Source organism: Equus caballus, chromosome 1 (genome assembly GCF_041296265.1).
Source record: "Equus caballus isolate H_3958 breed thoroughbred chromosome 1, TB-T2T, whole genome shotgun sequence".
Lineage (NCBI taxonomy): Eukaryota > Metazoa > Chordata > Mammalia > Perissodactyla > Equidae > Equus > Equus caballus.
Genome location: NC_091684.1, coordinates 141,588,378 through 141,600,569, shown reverse-complemented (window position 1 = coordinate 141,600,569; position 12,192 = coordinate 141,588,378). Strand labels below are relative to the sequence as shown.

Below are 12,192 nucleotides of genomic sequence, written 5' to 3'. Positions count from 1 at the left end.
GGAAGCAAAGCTGCCACTGTAGATCTTAAAATAAGAACTGGTCCAAACTCTTAAGACTTGTTTTCCTAATTCCCCTGGAGTCTGGCAGTTCCGTGTTTTCTAAAAGCACCAGAATAATCAGAGCACATGAGTGGTCCTGGATTTGTCTGTTACATAAATGTAAATATGTATCATTGTTGTTTCCTCTGCTAGTATTATAGCACAACAGATGGTGAGTCACTGGTAGACAGCTAAGCATTGACATTTTATTCAGTAAAGGTATCTTCACAAAGCATTTCACAAACCCTTGCTATAATTCACCCATACATCATTAACAGCATGATTTTATATAAGGCTCACCAATGCACCCTTGCTACATTTATGAAAACATGCCTGACAGAGTAATCACTGGCAACAGTAAAATCGCCACCACCTGAGAGGATGACTCAGCAGGGGACACTGCATGTATATACCTGGCACATCTCTGTGATGGTGTCATCAAACACTCCTCCAGCGTCATCAGCCCCTTCTCCGACCAGCTTAACCTTCCATGCTCGGGAGGGCAGACGGAGGTCTGAAGCATTCAGTTTAACTACTTGTCTCGCTATTTGGACAAAGATGGGCTTACACTTTCGTCCTCTTTAAAAGAAAGGAAAAACAGAATGAAATACAACTCTCACCAACTTCCCCAAATCGCCACAAAGGTCACTTGAAGGTATCTTCCCATCAATGAATGAACAGACCAGTTTAACAACAACTAAACACTGTGCTAGGCCCACTGTAACCACACTGGGTAGTAACGGAAGTACTATTACTACCCTACTTTACAACCGAAGAAGCTAAGGCTCACGGAGATTCGTTAGTAATAACGTTCACCTAAAACAATGCTAGCTAGTTAGTAAAACATACACACATATGCCAACCTGGTTGATATCCTCTTTACTGTAATTTGAGGTCCATAGTTTTTGCCTTGAACCATGGTTTTTCCTATGGAGCGCACCATCGGGAGGGTGTAGACTCTTGGGGCCAACAAAGGCCGAAGCTGTCCCTGTACAATGCCCCATGTTCCAGCATTATAATGAGATGTACTGTTCTGTAACAGAAAGTAAGCTTATCAGAAATGGCACAATTCAAGGCTTAAAAGAAATGACACTTCCCACTTTTAGAATATGATTCTTTTTGAAATGCACTTTAAAAGCATAAACCTGGGTATCAGTAACTATTAATAGCTTTTTAAAAATATTTTTTCTGACAAAACACATAATTATTATTTTTTAAAAACTTGGAAAATATAGAAAAGGGCACACACATGCACACAAATGAAATCACTCAATCCTACCATATGGAGATGGTCCCATCAACACTTTGATCTATTTCCTTCCAGTTTCCTTCCATGTGTGTAGACATACATTTTTCACATTGTTGAGATCATACTGTTTATATAATTTTCTGCTGCTTTTCTCACTTAACTTTGTATCATAAACATTTCTCCCACTAATTACAAATTTTGCTAACTCTGTTTAGTGCCACATAGCACTCTGTTGCCTGGCTGGTTAACTATTTCTAAGAATGATTTGTCAAATCTCTCACATGCCCCTTGACAGGTGACCCAAAGGATTTTTGACTAAAGTTTTACAAACCAATACACATTCTGGCAGGCATGCCTACATATTACAAGTATACATTGCCAGCTTGCTTTCTTCCTAAATTACTGGACTGTTCCATAAAGACAGTCATATTAGCCACATTTACTTTTCTCCCACACCTACCCCTCTATACAACCTGGAACGCTCTTTTGTAAGAAGAGCAAGTTTCCTAAATGTCTCGGACTCATTTATATAACAACCCTGACTGTGGTACTAACAGCTGTGTGTGCTTAAGTTTTAAAATCATATATTGGACTTTGTAGAAAATATATGCTTAGCCATTCATACTTCCTCAGATTCGGACAAACCAAAATACAGGAAGACTGAGTCTAGCAGCACGATTACCAATATCAACTTTCCCTAAACCAGCAATAAAAATGCGAATAGAATTCTTGCCTTTTCTACATCTCTTGGGTGTGGAGAGTAAAAAGTATTAGCCATAGGAGAATTTTCCGAAGGTGAAGAGAAGGGCCCTGGGCCCTGGTGAGCATGTCACAGGCACTGCCTCCCAAGCCAGCACGTTACCTGGTTGTTGGGGCTGAGGTTCAGCAGCCTCCAGGAGGAGTACATGAGGTCCGAGAAGTGGTAAAGCAGCCGCAGCCTGGCCCTCGCAGTGTGAATGCTCACCTCCCTCAGTGCCCCATACTGGGGGGGCACTGCATCAGGCAGGCCCAACTGTAGAGGCACTGATACACCTGCCCAGAAAGCAAATGGACACTAGTAAAGGAAAACGCATTGCTTTCATTTTCAGTATTTTGATAAATGTCAAACAGAGAAGCTAAGTGTACAATGAACACCCATTCCCAACACCTAAATTCTGTAATTAATATTTTGCTATATTGCTTTATCACATATTTATCAATTCCTCTGTCCATCAATCCACCTTAATTTTTGATGCACTTATGTTGGTTTTTAAACCATATTTTTTATTTATCATATGGAAACTTAGTTTTTTCTCCTTTAATTTAGTTTCCTATTTAATTATGGGACTTAAAGAGTTCCTTCACAAAACAAAAACAAAAACAAAAAACTCCAAATTCTTCCTTTCGTAGTAAATAATTGTCATCTTCATAATAAAACAAGGTGTGAGTCAGGACCAGGCAAGCAGTTCTGGAAAAGTGGAAATGGGCCACTTAGCAAAGCCCCCTCTCACACTCACTAGGGATCTGACAGAAAGTGACCACAATGGAATAAAAGATATAAGTGCAGGACTTATGAAGGTTTTTTACTACAAGAAGAGCCCTGTAGAAGCAAAGACTACAAGGACTATATCCATGGTTATCCTCTTGTAAAAATGCACAAAGGAGTAAAAACAAGATATTCAACTTTCTGAGTTTCCTTTAAATAAAGATTTGTACAGCTCAATTCCCAGAGGTATTTTACTACTAATAATAAAAGCTAACATTTATTGAGTACTTTCAGGTGTGTGGCACTATTCTAAGAGCTTCGCACGAATTGGTTCATTTACTCCCATAGCTCTGTACAATAAGTGCTGTTATTATCTTCATTTTATAGACAAGGAAACTGAGTCCCAAGGTCACTCAGTTCCTAAATGGAGAAGCCAGGATTCAACTCAGGCAATGTGGTTCCAGAGTCTGAACCTTGAACCACCACACTGTATACCTTCTGTGCTGAAGTGGAAGTGAAATCCCTCTGGAAGCTGAAGAGGCCCCTCAGCACCTGGAATGGTCAGTGCATTAGCAGCACTGCTTTTTCTTAACTAGAAACCACGTTCTGCTTATTTAGAATCTACTTGGCAGTCTTGCCCTTCTCTCTTAGCATATCTAAGAGAAAAATCTCTGTGGGGAGTCTTTCCCAAGGACCTGTGGCTAAGAAATAGAAAGGCCAGAAAAGAGAATGCTGAGCTCTCAGGCACAAGGTCTCTTCAGGGAAATTCTAGTGCTTTTGCCAACAGACGATGGGAGAAAGAAAGGGCTCGAAGGCCTGGGAAAGAAACAGCCCAAATATGAAGAAATGCCTAAGAATGAAGAATGCCAACTTAAGGCAAGGGTTACATTTGTGGAGAATGGAAGATGGATCTAACCAGGGGAGTACGCAGTTGGGTGTTATGTACACAAATATGATTTTATTTTCCCTTATATCTTTTTTTAGATCTGTAAGGATCTCATAATAAATTAAAAGCAAAACAAACAACAACAAAGTAGAAAGAGCCCAGCAGTTCTGCTGTGTGCACTGGAGTAAAACAGCAACAATTTTTTTTTGCTGTGCCACTGCATAGATAACATCATGTTTCAAATGGTTAACTGGGTAAAGAATTTGACAAATGGTCTCAGGGCTTTAATCTTTATTCCTAACAGCAGGCCTTAGAAAGCTACAATTCATCACTTCTTTCATATGTAAAAACATATTTAATGGCTGCCATAAAATTATAAATTTTTGCTTGCCTAAGTGGTACGTTTTCTTTTTTGGGGGTACAGAGAAGGACTGCTTCGTAATGAAATCTTCAGGAGAGTCGCCTGTGGTGAAAGTATTTACTGTGCCGGCAGCACAAAGAGTGCTTTGGTTGTGTAGGGGAAGGTGTGATGGTCTCAGAATGACGCCTGGATACAGTTTGAAACTGGCAAGCAGACAGTGCAGCTGGGTCCTGCTGAAAGAGAAGCTGCGGGAGCAGGGATATTTCCTCCCTCACCTGGTGCTCTTGGAGGGACGGGTGGTGCTGTCCACGCAGCACTGTGGCAACGGCCAGCTGAGATCTGCCGAATGTTTTTCCCTTGCAGAACTGTTACCAGGGTCGGTTCTCGAACATGGTTGGTGTGGCCTAGGCCAAGCTGGGGATAAATTACAAATACACAGAGATTCAATTAGAAAGAGGAAGAGAGGAAGCCTAGATGATGAAATCTTTCTTAGATGGTAGCAAATATAAATAAATTAATATCCGTACCAAGCAAGAGCACCAAAATAATGAAATTAATTGATTTTCTCTATCAGCATGGTCCTCACACCCCGACTGTCGCCTAAACACTAAGGTATAACAAGCCCATTCCAAACCTAGCAGATGAGGTTTTTTGTGTGTGTGTGGGGGGGGGGGGGGCATTCTTTTCCATTCACTTTTATTTATTTATTTTTATTTATTCATTTTTTTTTATTGCAGTAACATTGATTTATAAGGTTATATAAATTTCAGGTATACATCAATATTTTGATTTCTGTATAGATTACATCATGTTCACCACCCAAAGACTAATTACAATTCATCACCATACACATGTGCCTAATCACCCCTTTCACCCTATTCCCTCCCCCATTCCCCTCTGGTAACCACCAATCCAATCTCTGTCTCTATGTGTGTGTTTGTTGTTATTTTTATCTTCTATGTATGAGTGAGATCACACAGTATTTGACTTTCTCCCTCTTATTTCGCTTAGTATAATACCCTCAAGGTCCATCCATGTTGTCAGGAATGGCCAGATTTAATCCTTTTTTATGGCTGAGTAGTATTCCATTGTGTATATATACCACATCCTCTTTATCCACTTGTCCCTTGATGGGCACCTAGGTTGCTTCCAAGTCTTGGCTATTGTGAATAATGCTGCAATGAACATAAGGGTGCATATATCTTTATGCATTGTGTTTTCATGTTCTTTGGATAAATACCCAACAGTGAGATAGCCGGGTTGTATGGCAGTTCTAGTCTTAAATTTTTGAGGAATCTCCATACTGTTTTCCATAGTGGCTGCATGAGTTTGCACTCCCACCAGCAGTGTATGAGAGTTGCCTTTTCTCCACATCCTCTCCAACACTGTTATTTTCTGTCTTGTTAATTATAGCCATTCTGACAGGTGTAAGGTGATATCTCGTGGTAGTTTTGATTTGCATTTCCCTGAAAATTAGTGATGTTGAATATCTTTTCATGTGCCTGTTGGTCATCTGTATATCTTCTTTGGAGAAATTGTCTGTTCAGATCTTTTGCCCATTTTTTTAGTTGGGTTGCTAGTGTTTTTGCTGTTGAGATGTATCAGTTCTTTGTATACTTTGGATATTTACCCCTTATCAGATATATGGTTTGCAAATATCTTCTCCCAATTGTTAGGGTGTTTTTTCATTTTGTTCATGGTTTCCTTTGCTGCGCAGAAGCTTTTTACTTTGATGTAGTTCCATTTGTTTATTTATTTTATTGTTTCCTTTGCCTGGTCAGACATGGTACCTGAAAATATGCCGCTAAGACCAATGTCTTCTAGAAGTTTCACGGTTTCAAGTCTTACATTCAAGTCTTTACTTTGAGTTAATTTTTGTGTATGCTGTAAGATAAGGGTCTACTTTCATTCTTTTGTCTGTGGCTGTCCAGTTTTCCCAACATCATTTATTGAAGAGACTTTCCTTTCTCCATTGTATGCTCTTAGCTCCTCTGTCAAAGATTAACTGTCCATAGATGTGTGGTTTTATTTCTGGGTTCTTAATTCTGTTCCATTGATGTGTGTGTCTGTTTTTGTGCCAGTACCATGCTGTTTTGATTACTGTAGCTTTGTAGTATATTTTGAAATCAGGGAGTGTGGTACCTCCGGCTTTGATCCTTTTTCTCAGGATTCCTTTGGCTGTTTGGGTCTTCTGTGGTTCCATATAAATTTTAGGATTCTTTGTTCTATTTCAGTGAAAAATGTTGTTGGAACTTTGATAGGAATTACATTGAATCTGCAGATTGCTTTAGGAAGTATGGACATTTTAACTATGTTAATTCTTCAAATCCACGAGCATGGAATATCTTTCCATTCTTTGTGTCTTCTACTTCTTTCAACAATGTTTTATAGTTTTCAGTGTACAGGTCTTTCACCTCTTTGGTTAAGTTTATTCCTAGGTATTTTATTCTTTTTATTGCAACTATAAATGGGATTGTATTCTTAATTTCTCTTTCTGCTACTTCATTGTTAGTATATAGAAACACAACTGATTTTTGTATGTTGATTTTGTATCCTGCAACTTTAACCATATTCATTTATTATTTCTAAAAGATTTTTGGTGGATTCTTTAGGGTTTTATATATATATAATCATGTCATCTACAAATAGTGACAGTTTCACTTCTTCCTTTCCAATTTGTATCCCTTTTATTTCTTTTTCTTGCCTGATGGCTCTGTCTAGGACTTCCAATACTATGTTGAATAAAAGTAGTGACAGTGGGCATCCTTGTCTGGTTCCTTTTCTTAGAGGGATAGCTTTCAGTTTTTCTCCATTGACAATGATATTAGCTTTTTATATGGCCTTTATATGTTAAGGTACTTTCCTTCTATACCCATTTGATTCAGAGTTTTTATTATAAATGGATGCTGCATCTTGTCAAATGCTTTCTCTGCATCTATTGAGACAATCATGTGATTTTTATTCTTCATTTTGTTAATGCAGATGAGTCTTAATGAACACATCCTTGATGAACACATCCTTCCACTTCTGGAGATGAAATAAATTCTTGGAAAGTTAAAAAAATAACAATGTTCTATAGAGCTTTTACTTAAAACACATTGATTTGTTGATTTTTAACATGGATTGCCTGTATAACAATACATAGTTATAAAAACATACACAGAAGCAGATTCTCATCTCCAGATCTCTGTTCTTAGGGTCTGACAGGGACACTCAGTGTTTTAGCAGCTAAGCACCTCAACATCACTAGGGAAGATCATGTCAAGGTCCTGTCACGGACCTCCGAAAGGTATCTTCAATATTAACTTCCCTCTCATTAAGACAATATTCAACCACGATGAAGAGCAGCTTCTTCACCTATTAATACAGTGATCAGGAGACCAAAGAGGCAAAATGAGGCTACAACGAATAATATTGGACCTTAACTTGAGGGCCTCTCGCTCTAGGGGCAGCCAGACCCATAGAGGACTTACGGAGGAAGGGAATGTGGCTCTGCATGTGGGGCTGAAAGCCACTGTAGTAGCAGGCATCTCCGACATCTCCCACCAAAGTCTCTCCCTCCTCCATATACAGAGTAGGCTGAACACATCACCACTTGAGTCTTTTCTCAATTCTTAAAGGCTTATATATCATATTATTATTATACAGTTTACTCCTCTGTATAATGGGGGTGACAAGACTTCCTACATGAACACAAATATACTTTGTACACTGTCATATTACAGAAAATAAAAGCATTGTTTCATTCTTTCCATTTTCCAGATCACCTGATACCCTGAGGATCTAATCTCATGTATTACTGTAGTAAAAATGATAGTAGCAAATACTTAATAAAGTACTGCTTACTATGTGCCAGACACACACATATACTCAGTTAATCCCCTTAATCACTTTACTGTACTGTTAGATTTTTTTTTTAAACCATGATATAATATTTACTTGGCCATAATCAAGAGAAAGAGATGCACAACTGGACTCATAACATAATCAGTTCTATGGCAAAGTGAGGTGCTTGAGGCATTGTGGTAAATATCATGAGTTTCCTAGCTTATCCCTGTCCCAAATGAGGAACGTTGTCAGATTTCTAGAATATGAGAGCAGCAAGACAGAGATATATATATTTACCTGTCCTTCTGAATTGCTCCCCCAGGCATATACATCTCCATTTGACGCCAAAGCAAGTGTGTGCTCAGCTCCAACTGCCACGTCCTCAATGACCACTCCAGCCAGGACAGGAATTTGCTGTGGTCGATTGTGATTGCGAGCACGCCCCTCTGGCAAGCCTATCAAGCGATCTGAAAGAATAGCAAGAGGAAATTTATGGATGGCATGCCACAGTCCTTTTAAATTTTCTAATGAGTCATTTAAATTTTATGGTGGAATGGCAATGACATATATAACTCATTAGGACAAAGGCTTCTATTCTGGTAAGGTATACTGGATTCTGAGTGAATAATATGTTTGAAGCTGTTTCTTTGCAAAATGTCAGTCTCCTTATTCATAAAAATAAATATAAAATTAGTAGCTTATTTCAAACCAAGAGGCACCTCCAGTATCCTCATATTTGAAGACTGGCATGTAGTTAACAAAGGCCCTAAAGTTCTTGTATTCTAAGAAAAGACATCATTCAATCTGTCTTGTGCTCAAACTTCCAGCCAACCTCCCCTTCCCTTTGCTGCCAAACTTCTAGAAAGTACGGGCCACTCTGTTTCTCCATGTCTTCTAGGCTTGTTTGACTTGGCCACCTTCTATTGCCTAACATCCACTCTCACCACTGCACTGAAACTGTATTCTCGAAAGCTTTGAGAAGCTCCTGTTTACTGCAACAGCCTCTTAGGCCCCATCCTACAGAACTGCACAAAACTTTCTGATAATATGGCCTCAGTTCCTCCTGCTCCTCAGAGACTCTGCACTATCCTGGTTCACTGGCTACCTCTCTCTCCACTCCTTTCAAAGCGACCTTTCCCAAGTCCTCTTCCTGTGCTCATGTGCCCTTTACTCACATTCCCTAGAGTTCTGTCCTCATGTTTTTTATGTCTATACTCTTTCCCTGGGTGTCGTAGAGGGATTAACATGGCTTTAACTACTATCATTATGAGTTATGCAAACCTACATCCCCATAACCAATCTCTCTGGAGTTTCATATCCAAATCCCCAATAACTTGATGGAAATCTCCATACTAGAGTATACGGCCCCAACTCATTATGACTAAAACTAAGCTCCTTACCTCTTTCCCCCAAATCAGTTGCCTATCCTCAGTCAGTGGCATCAATGTTCTTCCAAGACTAGAAACTTCACTCATGATTTACTGCTTCTTCCTCTCACCTGCCTCACAGACCCCTGTCACTATGACTTGCCAAGAGATTCCACTTAAGGAGGTGAATAATTGCCAGGGAATCCCACTGTGGATGCTTGGATCATGAACCTACTCAAGATTTGAACCCTGAACGCCTATGAATTCCTAAGACCTGAACCTCTAGTCCCTGGAAGGGCTGGAAAGCGAGGTAGAATCCGGAGGCGCTCTGGTGGTCAAGGGAGTGTTCGTGACGGCATGGTGGAGGCAGCGGAAAGGAGGAGGGGAAGGGCTTTGTCAGGGACTCTTTTAGCAAGAGTGAAGGCTTTGGCATGAGGAGCCATCAATGGGGTGAAGTGTTGTCCTTATGACAAAGAGCATAAAGAGGAGCAGAAAAGGAGCTAATGAATGAAGGTTATACTGGACATTCATCACCCAGAACAAAAAATGACTCAATTTGGAGCACTTTTTAAAAAACTGGAAGGCAAACGTTTCTATAACACATGTGTAACCAAAACAAACAATATAATGCCAGGAAAATGCCTTACCTTGACCAAAGGTATACACATGACCATCTTTGGTCAACGCAACAGAAAACTGAGTTCCACAAGCAACTTTTTTAATTCCAATTCCACAAAGGACATCTACTTTCTGCAAAATAAAAACATCAGGCACATAGTTTAAAATGGAAAAAAAGAACTCTTGAATTTGCCTACTGGCATGTATAAACTTAAAGATCATCTTCTAATAAAAATACTAATAGTCACCTACCTGTTTCCACCCAAATCCACACTTCTAAACGTTTTCTCATACTGCTCTGCAAACTAGCTGAATTCGGGGGAGGAAGTAAGCAGGGGTATTTGAATAAAATCCCCAGGACCCCATGTGAAGTGGAAACATTTCCCCTGGGCAACAGAAACCAGAAGAAGCCTGTGGCCTTTTAAAGAACACTGCAAGACCCTGTAAAGCCATGGGCTGCTCCCAGTTACTTTTTCTGCTTTCAGAGGTAAAAATAATTGATTTATATGTTCCTCAGAGAGGATTTCCTGGCTTTGTGTACCCCTAGCTGAATATTCACCAGTCTAGCTGTCAAGAGGTCACAGACTATATATGATGATGAATCTAGAGTTGAAAATAAACTGAATATTTGTCAATCATGCTGCTTGTTAAATGTGTTAGGAAAACTCACATAAAAGAATTGCATAAGTGGTCTTCTGCAGAGCCAAGAAACCTTCTATAATTTGAATAATAGCTTCTAATTGATTTGTTTATGCACTCTAATTTCCTATTACTTTTCAAAAGGAGGTGCATATTGTATAATTCAGTGGTATTATTATCAGCTTATTAGCTGAAATGGCAGCTGCAAGCAAAAGGTTACAAAAGATTGTCCATGGTTCCCTCCATAAGACATCCTGGAGATGTTTATAAATTTTTCTCCTCTACACAGGAGGTAGTCCTACAGTGGCCAGCCTGTGTACAGAGACAGAGGCTTATCCTTGCAGAGCTTTTACATCCAATTTAGCTATTAATGGCTTATTTAAAAATCAAGATCTAGTATGCTGAACATTTAAGAATAAGCAACAGAAGCTTCTCAACTTCATTAGGAATTACCAAAAATGTTAAAGGTAAATTATTTCCAACTAAAGAAAGGTACTAACATAGATAAAAACTACGTTGTCTGAAATCCTAGATTAAAGACAATACTGACCTGAGGTGAAGATTTTGCAGTGGAATTTCCTAAGCCTAGTTTTCCATAGTCCCCATCTCCAAAAGCCCACACCATGGAGCCATCTGTTGACACTGCCAAAGTGTGGTTTAAGCCACAAGCAACCTGGAGAAATAACAGGGTGTTCAATAAGGCAAATCATAATACCTAAAACACATATTCCTGTTTCTGAATCCTTTTTCTCTACTTCAGTGAAAAACTTGCCTATGTTTTCAAAGATTTTTATTAATTTCAGGGCCTTCTACATATGTTAACTAAAATGTGTCAACAAGAAATAACTCCTAATGTCCACACACACAAAAATGACTTTTTTCCCCAAGTGAAATCCTTCAAATATCTGTGGCTAACTCAGAATCAGAGAGCATAAAAGACAGAGAAAAAGTACATATGACTCAAAACTACTCATTCATCTCAAGGAGTCTAAGGAATGATACAGAAAAACATAAAAATAGTTTATTTCATCTCCTTGTTAAGAGACAGTCGCAAGGTCTATAGGACAAGGACAGTTACTGCTTAAGAGCAGCAGCTATCAATGATGCAGTTCAGCCGTCTACTTACACGCTACCAGACAGGAGTCACAAAAGTCTGTACTGTTTAAAGGGTCTATATCAAGTTGTATCAGTACTTATGGGGGGGTTTTAAAATATTCAGATCCTGAATTAAGGCTTTCATTTGTTTGTCAAGTCTGACAAACAAACAAATTGACTTAAAATGTGAATTTTCACATAGGGAAAAAATCATGAAAAATGATCAAGTAGGCCAAACAAAATGTACATAAGGTTAAGTACAACTGGTGATTCCTTTCTTCCTGACAGGATAGCGTCTAAGTGCACACAGAGGAAACAAGAAACTGATCAGATAGAACGCATTATTGACTTGTTCCATGCCTGTCCAATCTGATATCCCTCCAGTGCAGTCACTCTCTCTGGAAGTTTTTTGTTCGAGGTGTTTCCAAGACCCAGACGACCGTAGTCTCCATTCCCAAAGGTAAACAGTTTGCCATCTGAAGTCACCACTGCTGAGTGCTTGAAGCCACAAGACATCTACAGACAGAACCAAGGAGAAAAAATTCTCTAAGAGGGCATACTAAGAAAGAAATAAATCAGTCCTTTTTGGCTATTATATAGTAAAAAACTTTAAATAAACTTCACTGACAACTCAGGATCTTCAAG

The 12,192-nt window shown here is 39.1% G+C and overlaps 1 protein-coding gene across 50 annotated transcripts in view; it reads right to left on the bottom strand.

Moving 5' to 3' along the window:
* HERC1 (HECT and RLD domain containing E3 ubiquitin protein ligase family member 1) overlaps positions 1-12,192 on the bottom strand; it is a 204,183-nt gene that overhangs the window by 8,663 nt on the left and 183,328 nt on the right. For all 50 annotated transcript variants that reach the window (XM_070234926.1, XM_070235108.1, XM_070235114.1 and 47 more), the window contains 8 exons: positions 11,908-12,063; positions 11,003-11,125; positions 9,843-9,945; positions 8,126-8,295; positions 4,276-4,414; positions 2,151-2,320; positions 903-1,072; positions 453-618 (listed from right to left, as the gene is read on the bottom strand). In XM_070234926.1, the coding sequence (XP_070091027.1) occupies positions 453-618; positions 903-1,072; positions 2,151-2,320; positions 4,276-4,414; positions 8,126-8,295; positions 9,843-9,945; positions 11,003-11,125; positions 11,908-12,063 (1,197 nt within the window). The remainder of the gene's footprint in view (positions 1-452; positions 619-902; positions 1,073-2,150; positions 2,321-4,275; positions 4,415-8,125; positions 8,296-9,842; positions 9,946-11,002; positions 11,126-11,907; positions 12,064-12,192) is intronic.